At 37.7% G+C, this 18,515-nt stretch overlaps 1 protein-coding gene across 5 annotated transcripts in view; it reads left to right on the top strand.

Annotated features, from left to right (window-relative positions):
• LOC126329352 (phosphofurin acidic cluster sorting protein 2) overlaps positions 1-18,515 on the top strand; it is a 668,535-nt gene that overhangs the window by 509,029 nt on the left and 140,991 nt on the right. For all 5 annotated transcript variants that reach the window (XM_049996154.1, XM_049996187.1, XM_049996211.1 and 2 more), the window contains 2 exons: positions 155-263; positions 6,849-7,019. In XM_049996154.1, coding sequence (XP_049852111.1) covers positions 155-263; positions 6,849-7,019 — 280 coding nt within the window. The remainder of the gene's footprint in view (positions 1-154; positions 264-6,848; positions 7,020-18,515) is intronic.

Genomic DNA, 18,515 nt, shown 5'->3' with positions numbered 1-18,515 from the left:
TCTGTGTCAAGGAAATTGTAGAGATAAGATTCAATATTGCTGGAAGTCTACAAAGCATTAAAAAAAAAAAAAAAAACTATTCCACATACACGTTATCTTTTATAGTAAAGTACTGATAAGTGTTCCTATCAAATCTTTTGAATTTTTGTTTCAGCAACGTAACTTGAAGCAGAAATTTATTGCTCTGTTGAAGAGGTTCAGAGTTACTGAAGACCTTCAAGGCCTTGACAATGACCAAGTGGAAATAGGACAGAAGCTACATGGTGCGTATTTTAAACTGTAAATTTTTAAACTATGTAAATATTTACATATCTCAGCATCTAGCAGTTGCACAGGAAAGGTAATAAACTAGGTTTTGCAATATGATTTAGTGTAAAATTGATTAAGAGAGCATTTATGAAAATATGATCTTTTCACTATTTGCAATATACAAAATGGATCCCGTAATAGAAAGAAATGTCTCACTGTGCTGAACTGAAACAAAAGGGTTACAACAATTCTGTGTCAAGGCAGTATAGTGTAGAAGTGTATGTGCTTTTAACATAAATGGGTAATATCATGGTTCTCATGCATATAATGGCAGTAAATGTGGATTGGACACCATAATGACATTATCTTCAGCATAAGAATGTGTCCTATCATTTAATGCACAATTGTTGCAGAGCTAGATGACAGTTATTCACAAGCATATGAGAGAACAGCAGCAATTCATTGCATCATAACTGCTTAAGGTTACAATAATATTGGCATTACCAGATATTTAGGAAGGGGGAAAAAAAATGATTTACAGTATAAGCCGACAATTTTAAGTGGGAAAATCTGCAAACATTACTTCAAGCTAACTCATACTTGCTCTCATTCGGTCATTGTCATCAGTCCGAAGACTGGTTCATTTCTTCCCAGTTTGATTCTGTCCCTCCTCATTCATTGTTCAATCTACCCATCTAACCTTCAGCATCTTCTGTAGCAAAACATTTCAAAAGATTCTATGTTCTCAATGTCAAAATTGTCTGTTGTTCACTTGTAACTGCCATACAAGCCTACACTCAAGACAGATACCTTCAGAAAAGACTTCCTAACATTTAAATCAATATTTAATGTCTTGCTTCTTAATATAATTCTCTCAGTATCACCTGGTTTAATTAGACTATATTCCATTACCCTTGTTTTATTTCTGTCGATGTCCATCTTATATTCTCTTTCCAAGACACTACCCATTCCCTTCAACAGTTCTTAAAAGTCTTTTGCTGTATCTGTCAAAATTACAATGTCATGGGGAAACACCAAAGTTGTTATTTCTTCCTGAATTTTAAGTCCCTCTCCAAATTTTACTTTTTGCTTTACTGCTTGCTCAGTGCACTGATCGAATAACATTAATTAAGATACACTACAACACTGTCTTCACTCCCATTTCAACTGTGGCTTCCCTCTCATGTCTTTAGACTCCAATGCAATAGTGTTTCTGTATGAGTTGTACTTAAACTTCTGCTCCCTGTATTTTATCCCTGCTACCCTGAAAATTTCAAAGAGTGTAGTCCTGTCCATATTTCCAAAAGCTTTCTCTGAATCTACAGTGTCACAAACATTAGTTTGCCTTTCTTCGCCCAATCTTCAGTGATAAGTTGTAGGATCAGTATGCTTTTAGATTTCTCCAGAACCCAAACCGATATTCCCCGAGGTTGACTTCTACCAGTTTTTGCATTTTTATCTAAGTAATTTGTCAATATTTTGCAGCCATAACTTATTATCCTTTTAACCCCAACAATTTGAAAACAAATATAATTTTAATGGCTGGTTCAAATGGCTCTGAGCACTATGGGACTCAACTGCTGTGGTCATTAGTCCCCTACAACTTATAACTACTTAAACCTAACTAACCTAAGGACATCACACACATCCATGCCCGAGGCAGGATTCGAACCTGCGACCATAGCAGTCGCACGGTTCCGGACTGTATAATTTTAATACTCTTCACAAAAGTAACCTGTATTGTCATTGGCGTACAGTGTCCACCCAATGTTTCAAGTGATATATTTGAAAACAAATTCACATTTTTCCTAGACTCAATCTCACACCTCAAAATAACCGTGAACTCAAATTGCATAAAACTAATTATACTTTGAGGTGACAAAGGTTATGGGGTGCCTTTTAATATCATGTTGGAACTCCTTTTGCCCTGCATAGTGTAGCGACTCAACAGAGCATGGAGTCAACAAGTCATTGGAGCTCCCCTGCAGAACTATTGAGCCACGCTGCTTATATAGCTGTCCATAATTGCAAATGTGTTTTCAGTGTAGGATTTTGTGCACAAACTGACCTCTTGCTTATGGCCCACAGGTATTCGTCGAGATTCATGTTGGCTGATCTGGGTGGCCCAATCACTTGAATTGTCCAGAATGTTCCTCGAACCAATTGCAAACGACTGTGGCCTGGTGGCATGGCACATTGTCATCCATAAAAATTCCATTGTTGTTCGGAAACATGATGAACATACATGGTTGAAGGAGGTCTCCATGCAGCCAAACATAACCATTTCCAGTCAATGACTGGTTCAGTTGGACCAGAGGATCCAGTTCATTCCATATAAACACAGCCCACACCATTATGGAGCCCCCATTAGCTTGCACAGTGTCTTGTTGAAAACCTGGCTCAGTGGGTCCATGGGGTCTCCGCCACACTTGAACCCTACCATCAACTCTTACCTGCTTGTACAAATGAGTGTTCCATCAAAGCACTGCCATTTTATACCACGTGCACATGATTCTACCAGCATCTGTATATGTGCATATTGCCATCCCATGATGTTTGTCACCTCATTGTTGTCCTAATTAACAAGCAAAAATGGGCCTAAAATTTAGTAAATCTTCTATCACAATTACATAGTGTCCCAGTGGTTTCATTTCCACAGTACTCAAATTTACTTTACAATAACTTAAGATATTTCACTGTCCATGATCATGAGAGTATGACCATAAAAAAAATATTATAAAAAACCTCACATGTCAATATCTCCTATAATCACATTGTAATATCTCTACACTGACTGTGGGCTTGAGTACAGTGACACTGCTACAGTGTACTGCGTTCATAGAACTATCTCATTGTACCACTAGATATGTCTGTCTTGTAACAGCACCGGTAGTTTCGTGCTAAAGTCTATAGTACTTTAAAAAATTAATAAAACAGTGGTGTCAGCCAGAAACCAATGGTACTTAGGGTTATACTGATGGTTTGGTAGTGTCATCACCTGTAAGCACACCTACCTTCTTTACAATTGGGATTGTGAAGAGGGTAGGCTGGAAAGTAATGCACATATGCTTGTAGAACGTAAGCAAAAACTAGTAGAAAGATCGGGAAAAAAGTATGTTAGAGTACAATTATTTAAAGCTTCATAATTGTATAATAATATTTCTCTCAATGTGCAACAAGTGTTTTCATGGTCTCACTGAAAAATTCTCCCGGCATTTCTCGAATCCAGGACTTGACATCTGCCTTCACTTCATCGGCCGAGGTGTACTGATTAGCCTTGAAGTCTCTCTTGAGTTGAGGCAATAAATAAATAAATAAATAAATAAATGCAAGGTGCAGGATCGGGGAACTAAGCAGGGTGTGGAGGTTTCACAGAGCCTCTTCAGTTGCATGTGAGATGTGTGGATGAGCACTGTCTTGTTGCAAGATTATTGATGTCACGCTGGCTCTAACAAGGCAGACTCTACACCAAAGGTGTTTTAGAGCCTGTATTTACTGAGAATAATTTACTGTTGCCCCCCTGTACCAGATAAACTTGGTGAGCATCCCAAAACACAGTCAGAAGATTTTTCCTTTCTCTCTCTCTCTCTCTCTCTCTCTCTCTCTCTCTCTCTCTCTCTCTCTCTCTCTGGTTCCCCCCCCCCCCCCCCCCCCCCTCTCTATTCAGATGTTTGTTTTTCGAACTGTTTGCCTGAGGAGAAGACAGAGGTCAATATTCGGCACTCTTATCTTTCCTCTTCTGGGGCTTAATGATGGCTCCATGTCTCATCCTTCATCACAATATTCAGATGGAAATCGTCTTCTTCATCACGGTAGCGCTGCAAAGTTGCCCACAGCATTCTAATTGGTGCTGTTTGTTCTTATCTGTGAGGCGGCATTATACTAATTGTGCATAGATTTTACAGTTTCCTGATTGTTCAGTACTGAGGCCGACACGTTCCTTGGATATTCCAATATGATTTTCAGTACACTTTAATGTGTTTTGCCGCTCATTTTGAATCAGAACGTCAACAAGTGTGTGATGTTTATCACCTGCGGCAGTGATTGGATGTGTGCTATGTGTTTCAACAACAATTATGGCATTTCCAGGTTCGCAACCACATACTTTTATTAGCCATCAACTTACTTCCTGATATCTGAGGGTTTTTATCTGTCTTGCATATCTTGCTTAGTCCGTTGATGAATTATTTTGTCATGGATGGGTCTCCCAAGAAACTCAATAATTCTGAGGGAATGTTGTGAACTTAAGATCTTTGTGTTCTGTCAGGTTCTTCTCACAGTGTCATCTCTCCCAATTCAGCCCGCCCCCCTCCCTTTCTCAATTAGTCTTCTCTTTCTATAATATTGTTCTCAAGTTTATTCTCCTTATATAGATCCTTTACATATTCCTTCCACTTTTCAGCTGTCCCCATCTTTGATGCTTAATACTGGCTTGCCATCTGAGCTCTCAATAGTTGTGCAGGTGTTTCTCCCTTCTCCAAAGGCCTCTCTAATTTTCTTATTGTCAGCATGTGGCTTTCCTCTAGTTAACTTGCTTCCACAGCCTTGCATTTGCCCTCTAGGCATTCCTGTTTAGCCATTTTGCACTCCTTGTCAGTCTCACTTTTAAATGATGATATTCTCCTTGCCTTCTTCATTTGTTGCATTTTTTGTATTTTCCCCTTTTGTCAAATTCAGTATTTCCTAAATTATCCAAGGATTTTTCCTAGGTTTTGTTTTTTCACCTTTGTGATCTACTTCCTTAATTATTTCATCTCTCAAAGCTACCCATTTGTTTCCTGCGCTATTCCTTTCCCATGTTTAAGTCCACTGTTGGCCCCCTCCCCCCCCCCCCCCCCCCCATGCCCCCCTTGAAATTCTTACTGATCTCCGATTCCTTCAATTTATCAAGGTCCTAGCTCCTTAATTTTCTATCTTTTTGCAATTTTTTTTTTCAGTTTAGTCTGCAGTTAGTAGTCAAATTATGGTCAGAGTTCACATCTGTCCCTGGAATTGTCTTGCAGTTCCACGTCTGTTTAGAAATCTCTGTTTTTACCATCACATAATCAAACTCAATCATTCTGCTGTCTCCAGGTCTTTTTGACATAGCCAACCTTCTTTCATGATTCAAAAACAGATGATTGGTAATGATTGAATTATGCTCTGTGCAAAGTTGTGCCATGTGGCTTCCTCTTTCATTCCCTTCACGTTGTCCATGTTATCCTAAAATTTTTCCTTCTTTTCCTTTTCCTACTACTGATTTGTCACCTGTCACAGAATTTTCGTGTTTTGAGTATCTGAATAGTTTCCTTTATCTCGTCCCTTTTTTTCAATCTCTTCATCTGTAATGATGTAGCAATTGTTAATTTTTATAAAAACTGTTGAAGAAGAAAATTCTTCTTTGCTTCTCCACTTACAGGACCGAATGCATGTTTTTTATATTCATGACTAAGCTCAAAACAGTTATTGAAACACTTTAGATATTCCACTTCAGAAACAACGTTACCTGTAAGATGAAAAGTGTGCAGAAAACTACTTATCTAATGTTTATTTTCTATTGTGCGTGCTGTTAATACTAACTTGCACTATATTCATCATTTACAGTATCTTAGGGTTTGTTCCTTTGTTATTTACTTTTATTTACTCTGCATCTGCTTTCAGGCTAGTGTGCATGCATCTCTATTGTATAAATTCTGACCCAGTCAGTATTTCATAATACATGTGTTGTATGGTGCTAGGCTGACTTAGAGTACCTTCAGGAACTAACCTGCTTGCTCGTAAGCCTCAAAGCATACAAATGTAATTTTTGATTGCAAAAGGAATTCAAACCTTGGAGAAACTGCATCTTGCAAAGTAAAAATTCCCTTAAGAGTACAGTATGAAGAGTCCCAGAAGGTCAAACAATGGAAAGTCCAGGATGGAATAACAACAGTTTTGAGCCAGAAGGCCTTCTGCTGAGTCAGAAAACGTATGCGCGCACGCACACACACACACACACACACACACACACACACACACACACACACACAGTCTCTGGCTGTTGAGGCCTAACTCATTAGTCAGAGATGGTGGCCTTGTGTGTATGTGTGTGAGAGAGAGAGATATATATATATTTATGTTCTCTAGTTGAGAAGAGGAAAGCTTAAATTCATAGCAATCTCTTCTTGTGCCCTGTCTGTGGCTCAGTGTCTCGTCTATCATGAGTAGCAACTGTCCTTGCCATAACACAGAGCCCTGAAGATCACATTTTAGCTGTCTGTGGAGGGTATTGACAATTTTCATAGTTTTGCCCAAACAAAATAACTACAAAGCTACTATTAAATCTAATGGGGAAGGTCTAATAATTTTATGGGAAATGTTTGCTCCACTCATTAGCTTAGCTTTTACATTTTGCAAGTATTCTTTCTTTTGACTAATCCATAGCTAATTTAGAGCCACAGAAATCTTCAGAAATTGATAGATAGCAGTTTTTTCAATTATTTTCTCCTGTGTTATGATTTACTTTGGATGTTTTCCACCCTAAGTCTTGTCAGTCATTAAATATGACTGCTTTGGATGTTATGGTGTTACTGCTTATCGACATTCAAATGATAAAAGAAAAAAAAAATTCATTGTTACAGGTGGTGACATGGATCCAACTGAGATTGAGGATTTATTCGAAGAACTGGAAGATCTCAGTGACTCTGGTCCTGAAATGGACACAATGAGTATTTCTTCCACACCAAAACCTTCTCTTCGCCCTTTCTTCTCAAGCAGCCGCTCACTGTTGCAAGACACACTGCACGTGCCAGGTGAGGAGTTGAATGATAGATCAAGAATGAACTGAGCTGTAATGCTATAAACTTCAGTTGTGCACTCGGTTCTCAGAGCAAGAGGAGTAATATATTGGTGGAGAAAAGTTAAGACTGCTCAAATAACACTGCTTCTGCTCAACACACACACATTCGATGCACAGCTCAATATTTAGTCACTTTTTTTATTACTCTGTATTTGTTCCTAGAAAATGAAGACTGTCTATTTCATTGACATGCATGACAAACGTAAATGTTTTTCCAGGTTTATTTATGGAGTACAATGTATAGAGTTAATCATAGTCAACAATTTTAAGATCTTGCTCCATTGTTTAAAAGCGCTTTGTTGTTGATGACTTGTGTGCGCTGTAGTAATTATCTGCGAATAGATAACAGCAGCATACTCATTCGTAAACATAGTGAAATTGATCCAAGGTTCATCATGCTCAGAAATTATTTCTGAAGTCTTGGCAGAATCAGAATGTACTTCAGAAATAATTTTCAAATAGATGTGATCATAGAACTAAATTTTTCATTTTGCAAAGAGTAAAAATATTCTGATGCTATTTTCAGTAGTACATTAACCTTAATTCGTAAATTAGGCTTAGAAACAATGGGCAGACAAAGACTGAATTTTCTGAGGTAACACACTTCACTGTTTTAAATCCCACTACTGAGCTGCTCAGTATTATGCTGCAATTAATTGACATTATCATACACAGTATTAGTACTGTGCCAGTACTGAGGCATGTATCAGTATTATGTTTGTTGTCTTATCTTGTATTGTGAGTGATATAACTCTTTACTGCATGGCTTTGTGTGCTGCAATTGTAAGAAAGGCAGTGGCTGTCCATAATGTGATATGGAAACAAGCAGCTGCTTTATTGCAAATCTTTTTACTTAAAACTCAAAAAAATTGTGTATCCATTTTAACAATCTGTCTATTGTTCATTAATTTGCATGTTGCTGCATGTAAAGTGTGGCATTTAGCAACTTGATATGTTATAATTAAATTGTGTTTAAATTAATTATTTGTGTAATGTATTATGGAAAGGAATTCAACCACAGAGACTGGCAAATTCAGAGTAGAAACTTTGCAGTCAGTTGTTTTTTTCCCCCCTCTTAGGAAAAAATATGTTTTTTTTTTTCATTGACTTTATGTCTATCATGTGATCTTGTTAGGGAGTTCTCAGACTTGATTATCATAATGCAGGGTCCTGCGTGTGAGAACTTCTATAAATAATGCAGAAATGTGTACAATAAGGATTTTTGGAAATATTGAGCAACAAAACAAGATTCACAAACAATTTACAGAAGTTTTAACAAGTTTATTTCACTGACTCTGACATTATGCCACAATGTGTAGATGTAGCTTTCAGATTAAGTTACTGTTGAAAAAACACCTCAGTGATAGCAGACAATTTTCCTGTTCTCTCAGTTTACAGATACAAATTCAGTACAAACTGATCTTACAGGCAATGCTTTTTAAAAAGGTACTAATATCATCTTTTCCTTCCGTTGCAAATGGTTTGGATAACTGTAATACACCCATTGGTTCTAGATTTTGTAGACAGCTGACCTAAGAAATGGCTTTTTCTAATTATATGTCAGTGATTTATTGTCCTAACATTTCAAAAATATTTAACTGCTAGTTAGGTGCTTTCATACTGGAATGTTGGCAAACCTTTGTTTGGCTTCTATCGTCATCATGGAATTGTGTTTGTCCAGCCCAGTCTGTCACTCCATACTGGATTAGTATGCATAAAGACCCATATTCAACTAACAGGTGTTGGATGTGTCATCCTTTATATTGGCATTTGCAAATGAACTGGAGGCTAACTTCATTGTTGAAAGTTTTGTGTGTTTTAGAACAGTCTTTACAAGAATGGAACTCAATTAAATATTGATGGAAAACTAGAACTAAGGCTAAGAAATAAGCTTAAACAAAGAAAAATAAATGAAATTTTCATTTGTAATGATTATGTTATGTAAGTTTTTTACTGGGAAAATTTACTTTGGTGCTATTTGCAAACCTTCATGTAACATTCTGTTGCTAAATTTCCAGGTTTAGAATAGCTTGATTCAAACAGGGGTTTATTTGGCAGCAACAAATGTGGTTCCAGTGGCACCGAAACAGTGCTGTTGTGGGATGTATACGCTTTCAGTTGCACTGGAAAGTGAAGACTAAGTAGACAATCTTCTGTATAGTTTCCATGTCATTTTCTCCTCCTTATGATGTAGGTAGGCTTCTAAGATTATGGACATCCTTCTCCAGTGCATTATGTTTCAACTGTGAGAAACCAGAATTCTCTTTTTAACTGTTCTATAATTTTTTTGTTGGGAATAACATCCGTATTGGTGAAAAGTATAAATAAATTGTTGTTCTTCTCTGGCTCTGCGAAAACTGAACTTAGTAAAGACACTGCAGTTAACAGATTTCTGATGCTAAAGATGAACCAAATTTTTTGTCTTCTTTAGGGTTTTTTTTTTCCCCGCTGCTGTGTGAAGTAGGGTGGCTGGTATTTAGAAGCTGAATGTGGAACTACATTGTTCATTGCAATCTGTCTTGACAGAATAGTTTGTACAAATTCTCACATACTTCCCTCATGGAAATTGCTGGAACTTGACTACCTACATTTAAGTCATTAACTTTATTTTTGCTGACATAATTAGGTGATGATGATACATAGCTGAAAAGAAAAGGTTTGCCTTCATTTCAGCTCTAGATCATCTGATGATACAGGTTTGAAATTTGTTTGAAAGTTTCATAAAAATAAATCATTGATTGAAATGGCCATAGAACATCTTGCTTGTGTCATACTTCATGTACCAAACACAAGAACAGTAATGAAATATTGTGCAATTGCTCTGGTCCTCCGCAGTAAAAATGATTATGACTACAAATTATTGGATAATTAAAAAAAGAAATTGATTATTCTTTGATAAATTTAAAGACAAATGTAATACATAATTGAATAGATAATTGGCCATGTAGTAGAAAGTTAATTGAAATTTGGTATTTCCTATGCTTTCTCCCTTGCTTCTTATTTATTGATTGTGGTATTGTCTGTGTGATATGTGTTGTAATATAAGAATGAATGAGCCTGTAGACATTTTTCAGTTATAATATGGAAAACATTTTGTAATATATGATTTAGAAACCAACCAATTGAAATTTTGTTGAGATTGTTAAGATCCTGTAGAAGCGTTAGTAGCAAACCATTACTTTAGCTGATTTACAGAATTATGTAGATTTTGTATAAAAATAATTATAAGTGTATATTTAAATGGTTCAACCCTTTTTTATCATATCATATGCTTGCGCTGAGTAGTGGATTTATGGAAAGTGGTGTATTTCATGTTATGAAATTAATATTATGAAGATTCATAACAAATGTTTATAACTTTTCAAATTATATTACATAAAGTACGGAGATGAAAATAAATACTTTCCAAATCAATTACATGTTTTTGTTTTTAGGTATTCCTTTACACCAGGTGCTGAAGACACTTTTACGAAACTATTTCCTGTACGTAGGCTCACTGAAACTAAAGACCCATAACTGGATGTCATATGTACACCATTTCTATTGTTTTAAATACCTCTTTCATATTGAAAATACTGAAACTAAAGACCCATAACTGGATGTCATATGTACACCATTTCTATTGTTTTAAATACCTCTTTCATATTGAAAAATGTGTATAATTCTGTATACCATTGGAAAGCATTTCAGAGCAAATTAAACCATAATTGTTAGGTAGTCCAGGTGTATGTATTCACTATTGTCTCTGTGTGGTGGTAATGGACAGATGAGGTGTTACGTTTGGCTTTACAACCTGCATAGTTACAAATGACTACAGTAGTTCAGACTGTAGTAATAGTATTGTATCACAAGATGTGTGCAAGTTATCAGGAACAATATTAGATGAAGATTTAAGCCCAAGACAGTGCAACAAGAAATGTAGAACACATCAGAGCTGTATTTATCCAACTATTTTTTTAAAACAAAGGCAAAACATTACTATGCAGAATTAAGACAATTTCAGAGCAATAGAAAGTACATTTTGTTTTTTATGTGCAGCTCTTGTTGAACATTTGAGGTCTTGTGAAATGTTCTGATTAGTTGACACAATGGAAGAAGGCAAACTGCCTAGCAACACAGTGAAACTGAATGAGAGATGGTCAGGTTTAAACATCTGAAATGGAAGCACATGTTGTACCAGATTATAAACTGTACCTCGGTCGACATAACATACTGATTGACGATAGAGCATGGGAGAGGCTGATGTTGATTCACCTTTCTGTGCACACACAGTATGGCTGTGGCAGCAGCTGCTGGGCGTTTCTGTTTTGGATACTTTCATTCACTACTTATTAACATACAATATTTGGTATTGTTAGTAAGATGGGAATTATTGTATTGCTTTTCTATGTACTTTGCAACTAGTTTTGGGCATTGTTGCTTAAAATAAACATGCTGCACACAGAAACAATGCAACCAATGAAGACAAATCTTGATGTTACATAACTGGCCACTAGTGTCATCTGTGACTGGCAACTTGCATGTAAGCTAGCGGAGCAATATGACAATGGTGAACAGAACAGAGTAGGTGGTGTGATGAAACTCATTCTCTGGTTGGTTGTTGGTGTTGTACCTATCTTGTAAAAAAAACTATCTGTCAATCATGTTGTTATTCTGATCCAGGTATACTTACTCAAGGACTGAACCATGCTATATGTAGAATAATAACAAGGCTTGTTCCAAGTTAAATTACAAAAAACTGCAGAAATCAGACATCAATGATTGGCAACTGGTCTATGCAAGTAAAATTGTTTAGGAGAATCTGAAAGTGGATGTTGCAAAATGAATGAAAATCCAGGAACATCAGTGTGGAAACAAAAATGTTATTGGAAACACTGCTGACTTTTCTTAATTGTGGTGACCAAAATTTTTATTTTGTAACTCTTCTGCTGATGAACCTTGCCTAAAACAGGCAATTAAGGTATCCGAAGCTTGTGTGCAAATTGTCTCATGTGGAAGTTTCTTTATATTTTATTTTCATTGTCTCATAGATAGATTGACATCTACAACTAAATCTACATTTACGCCATGCAAACTGCTGTAAAGTGCATGGCAGAGAGAATGACTATCTAAAAGACTCATTCACATTGTAACTAGTCTAATCATAATCACTACATGGGTGATACTAAGAGGTTAGTGTTATACTTCTATGTTCCTCCCTTAATACTGCTTCTTGAAACTTTGTGAATAGGCTTTTATGGGATGTCTTCAGTAGTCTGACAGTTCAGGTTTTTCAGCATCTCTATGCCACTTCCTCATGGGACAACCCTGTGATCATTCTTGCTGGTCTTCTTTTTATACATTCAGAACCCCACATGAAATCTGTTTGTGCTTATGCACCATCTGCAGGTTCAGTTGCCTATTTTGAGAAGCTTTCAAATACCCCCCTACATATTGATAAGGCAAGAATTATGTTCCTTCGTAAAGCTATATCAGGTTCTCTGCAGAACAACATATGCTAAAGCAAGGGGCCAATAGGTGACTGGAGAACATTATTGTTATTTTGTTGTGCTTTAGTTTTAGTTCTAATGATTTTGTTGTGTAAATCTGTTATTAGCAGAAAGATAAAAGAAAATGTGAATTATTTTGGGACTTCCAGAACTGCACTGTGGGACTTTTCTGGGACTCATTAGTGAAAGAATCAATTGAAATTTGGTTGGCGATGCATTTATTTAATAGAGATAGTGGCTTCAGCCTGGACAAATCATGGAATCCGGCAATTTCTGTTGTTATATCACAAAGACGTCATGATGGTGCAGCTCTCTGCGACACATCAATATCACCGTGTGGAACAACTGCGCAGCCATAGATTTGATTTCCATGCATATGTTACACCTGTTTGCTGCCTATCAATGTCTTTGGCGCTTTGTGTATCTCTGGCCACATACACAGTGGTTCGGTCCTTGGACGTAAAAGGACGGAGCAAGTGCTGGAGCGTTAGTTACCTAGGCACACTCTGAAGACGGCTGGACGGTATTCAGCTGTAATATTAGAAGAAGGAGCTGAATTTATGTGGCTGCAGGTCCGAAATTTTATAGAACAGTCTTTACGTCGCGAAAGCATGAAGATTCAAATCAATTAACATGATTATAAATGTGTTCAGCAACCACCCAGGTGTTTTGTACATACTTAGGCAGTTTATATTACTAGACACAATAAATTTAGCTTGATCCCTAAGCACTAGAACTTACATCCAAAGCAGTTCTTCTCTAGACACTATTGGAAGTCTGTAGAAAACAATAGCAAAATGAATCTTGCTCAGGATTTGGTACCTGTGATGATTGCACTGCACTGTTTGATGGAAATCTGAGGTTTCAACAGTTTTCAAGAATCCTAGTTTTCCACACATGTTATACATTCTATGCCAAATGTCCTAGATGCCCAGCTGCCCAGCTCTCTCTCTCTCTCTCTCTCTCTCTCTCTCTCTCATATGAATTAAAAGATGCATAAAGCACACAAAGCTCTTTAGTTTGCCGTTTTGCCATTTTTCTGATGCCCTTGACTCCTATTGATGATCTCAGTAGTAATGCTATGTTGGTGGTTTGGAATCAAATCATGGAGATATTCTTTGTTGTCTGTGATGACTAGGACAATGCACTTGCTTACAAGAGAAGCGGAGTTCGAATGTTTATCTGGTCATCCTAATTTAAATTTTCCTTGGCTTACACTAATTTATTAAGTTGAATATTAAATGATTTCTTTGAAAAGTACACACCTAACATTCTTCCTAATCTCAGTGTGTACTCCATTTATAATGATCTCATTGTTACAAAACCCTACTGTTATATCACAGAGCAGAATAACCACATAAATCGTACTGTGGAGAAGGCATATTACAGGTTGACATTCGTCTGAAACTTCCTAAGAAAGTGTAATTCGCATATAAAAGAGGTAGGCTTGCTAAGTCCTTGTTTGACCAATACACCAAGACTTTTAAATATCCACCCACATAACAATCTCACAGGTTCTAGTTGGTGGACTTGTGGCTCAACAATACCTTGACCTCCCGGCTGATGTGCTCGTTGTTGACGATTCATGCTACATGTTCCCAAAAAAACACATGGAAAGTTGGCCAGTGTGCCATTGTGTATGTACCACCAGCACACCCTTCCACCATTAGGAACATCTTCCAAATACGTGATCAGCTAATGTTGCAGGAAATGAAGGAACACGTAACAGACTAAGTAGGAAATGTGGTCCTATCAACCGATCGTCAATGATACAAGTCCGAACATTAATGGGAAACCTTCGCTGATATTCTGCCTTGATGAGATCATGAGAGTTCTTGTAAACATGTTCTCCTCAATGTGTGTTTTGCATGGATGTTCATAACACTATTTCGAGGAAAACATTGCTTTGTCTGTAAATAACACGTGTATGAGGAACTGTGGTTCATTCCCACATTGTGTTAGGCAGTGGCAGAAGGAAACCCAGGTGAAAGTCAGTAACAGCCAGGATTTGTGCGCTTCATACATGTGAGTACAACTGTCCCTCATGTGGTGGAGGGTGAAACACATTATGCTGCAGCAGTCCTCCTAGTTCTTGTGCCTGGCAATGCATTCACGTGTAATACCCACTCCTCCATTCATAATATCAACACCGTTCTTGCATGTTGGGTTTAAATGAACCAGTCTCGCACAGGTGCTGATGGGAGCAAGTGAGCACTCTGCTGTCTGACTGTCTTCTCTAAGGATAAACTTCACGGTATCATTATGCTGCCTCCCACGCATGTCTGTACATGAAGTGTATGTCAGCCATTACTTCAATTTTATGTGTTTGTGGAACCATGGAACTGCAGGTCGTATACAGGCACACTGAATATGCTGTTCACTGTGGCAGCTGATAACTGGAGCATAAGGTCGCGTTCACGCTGCAGCCTCACTGCTCACACATCACCAATGTGGCCTGAGACTTGAGCTGTGATCCTTTGCGTTGAGGTAACTCTTCGCTTTACACAAAAGAATGTTGTGTACTCATCTACAGGACAGCAATGTACCAGCAGCAGAACTGCAGCATTAACTGAACCTTGGCCATTAACAGTGTATCTCTAAGCACATCAGGAATCTTCTTCTGAATTGTAATTAGAACTGGTATAACTTTTGTTATTGAAATAAGAGATTTCCACTCCTGGAAAAGTTTCCTTCTTATAATTGGATATCTCAAAAACTATTACACGTGTGAAAATAACATCTTGATGTCAACATAAAGTGAAATATATTTCAAAAGCAGTCTAACTTACCATAAGTAAATGAAAATAATAAATTTTTGAAAAATTAATGTTAGGATAAAATATCTACTTACCAAGCAGCGGTAAGCGAACACACATATAAAGGTATTTAAATTTGTAAGCTTTTGTAGCCAGTGGCTCCTTCTTTTGGCAGAAAGGTTGAAGGGGAGGGAAGAGGGCTGAATGAGAAATGTAGCTGTTTCCTCGGATCGCTAAGAGGGCTGAATGAGAACTGTAGCTGTTTCCTCGGATCGCTAGACAACAATTCAAACAAATTGTATTAATGGAGTTCATTACAGTAAGTTAAATTGACAAAACTTAACATTGTGTATTCACAAAGAGGTGTTACAAGCAAATGGCAACATCCAGATACCAAAGTCCTTCAGTATATACAATTTGTATGGAAGCAAAACAATCCAGTTCATAAGTCACTGCTGTAGCATTCCAGGCCGACGGCTCGTCATCCATCCCTGCGGCTAGACAGAGCGGTGCTTGTATTTTCTTGGCCTAGATGCCGCTCATGTCGTGGTGTTGTCGTAGTTGGAGTACTGTTGTTTGACGTCGTCTCACAGCCCTCTCTGCTCTTCTGTTCGTCATTATGCCCAAACAAAAAGGACTGGTGAGGTATAGGAAATGGGGAGTGTTTGGAAAAATTACCCAGAATGCCAGGTCATGGGAGACTTATTGGATAACATGGGAAGGAAAGAGTGATTCCTGGGGAATTCACTGAACGAGATTTGAAAACCTGAGCACTTAAAGCTGGAAGATGGGTAATACACAAGGCAGAGATTACTGCCTGACAAAACACTGTGCAAGAGTTAACAAGAGCGGAAAGCTAAGTGCATTATATGTGGTAGTAGTTGGAGGTAGGAGGGTGCATATGGCAAGTCTTGCAGTGGGGACAGTCTCAGGGGTAGGAGCCATATGGTAGGGAGATGGGTGCAGAAGGAGCTTAGGGTCTGACATGGATATTGCAGAGATTGGGAAGAAGATGAAAAGCTATTCTAGGTCAGGTGGGCAAAATGTTGGATAGAATGGACTTCATTTCAGGGCATGATTTTAGGAAGTCAAGTCAACAAGACTATGACTTCCTAAAATCATGTCCTGAAATGACGTCCATTCTGTAGAACATTTTGCTCACCACATCTAGAATAGCTTTTTGTCATCCTCTCATTCACCACAATGTTGTTGTCAGATCCTATGTCCCTTCTGCATCTTACCCTGTGGCTCCTACCCCCTCTGTAAGGCATGCCCTATACACCCTCTACCACCACCTATACCAGCTCTGTACCTGAAAAAAACATAAACCATCAAAGGGAGGGCCACCTGCATACTGGCACACGTCTTATACCAGGTGTTATGTAAACACTGTACGGCTTTGTACATTGGCATGACTACTACTAAGTTACCAGTTAGGATGAATGGGCATAAGTAGTGGATGTATAATGGCAACACACAGTATCCTGTTGAAGAGCAAGCTCTACAACATGACAGTTCTGGTGTCAGTGCTTGTTTCACAACACATGCTATCTGCATTTCTCCCCCGGACACCAGTTTCTCAGTACTCTGCAGATGTGAAGTGTTGCTACAAAGTATACTTGGTTCTTGCCATCCACATGGCCTTAATGTACATTAATTTCTTTGGTCTAAGCATTTCTTCACATTAACTATTACTTTCACTCTACCTTTTACTTTTACTTTTCTGACCAGTCTGTTCCCTTCCCCCTACTGCCACTACCACATAAAACACACTTAGATTTTAATCCTTATTAACTCATGCACAATGTTGTGACAGTGTTCTCGGCCTTGTGCATTATCCTGTCTTCCAGCTTTAACTCTCAGGTTTTCAAATATCATCCAGTGCAGTCCCCAACAACCAGTCTTTCCTTCTCATGCTGCCCAGCAAGTCTCCCCTGACCCAGGGTTCTGCTTGACTTTACCAAACTCTGTCCGTATCCAAAACCTCATCAGTCCTTATTGTTCACTTCTCTTCCTTCCCCTTCAGCCTTTCTGCCGGGAGGAGCCACTGGCTCTGAAAGCTTGCAGAATCAAATATGAGTGTTCTACTGCTGAAGCTTGGTGAGGAGATATTTTTAATCTATCCAATTACATTACCATAAGGAAAGATGATGGGAACCAGGTGAACATTATTCCTGATCAAAATAAATTCACAAACACAAGATTTAATGGAAGTAATAGATTCATTAAAGTACACTATACACTAATTGGACAATGGTGAAACACTGTTTAACTCAATAAGTCAGTGGCACTCTTAGTGTAGTTGCTCACAGAGACAGATATTATCAAGTGTTTGTTGCGCTGTTGTAACACACCGTCATTATTCTGTGCTTTCTGTATAATTCATTTCACTTTCTTCACTGCCTTTTGCCAGTCTTCTGGCATAACTTTTTCAATTCTCTCCATCAAAAGCTGTTCCACTGTCAATGTATTTTTTTTATTTACTGCAGTAGTAATATGTTTAACCTGAGTCTTCATGAGTTCTATTGCATTGAAATGGCAATAGTTCAGAGGCCGTCTAATAACTTCATGCCCATATTTATTTGCGATGTAAACTGGATTCTATGACTTGTGTTGGCAACATAAGTTCTAACAATTCTGCCCGTGACAAGTTACTGTCAAATGGTATCTTACATTTCTCTATCTATCATTGTCTTTGGGGGCCACTCATCTTCTATAATTGAGGGATATGGATAATTATTCATAACAGTTACAGAGTTTCTCATCTAGTTTTGAAAGACACAGTCTTCAGTCCATTGCATTACAGTATTGTGGTTCATCTTTTTGCTGTAGTCAGAGGTCTTGTTTGAAATGAATAACAGCAGACAGTAAGGAATGAAACCTTTTAAATTTCTGGCATGTGCTACAAGTATTCTTTCCTCATACTGACTGGAGCTGCCATACTACTGTACTACTGTTGATGGTATACATACAGCCTTTCGTTTTATATTGTGTCCTGTATTCGCCCATGTTTCATAAAGTCAAAATTTATTGCTACTAATACCTTAAGAAAGTGGCATCACCAGGCCGCAATATCTTGGCATTCTGTTAGTAACTTGCAGCCAGAAATTTAAAGCAGAATACTAACTTTTTAACAGCTCATATTGAGGACAGTTTATTATCCTGAAACAAATCCACTATTACAAAAGTAACATATAGCATTTT

This window comes from Schistocerca gregaria, chromosome 1 (genome assembly GCF_023897955.1).
Source record: "Schistocerca gregaria isolate iqSchGreg1 chromosome 1, iqSchGreg1.2, whole genome shotgun sequence".
Classification (NCBI taxonomy): Eukaryota; Metazoa; Arthropoda; class Insecta; order Orthoptera; family Acrididae; genus Schistocerca; species Schistocerca gregaria.
The sequence above is the reverse complement of the archived record's forward strand: the minus strand, read 5'-3'. Positions and strand labels throughout refer to the sequence as shown.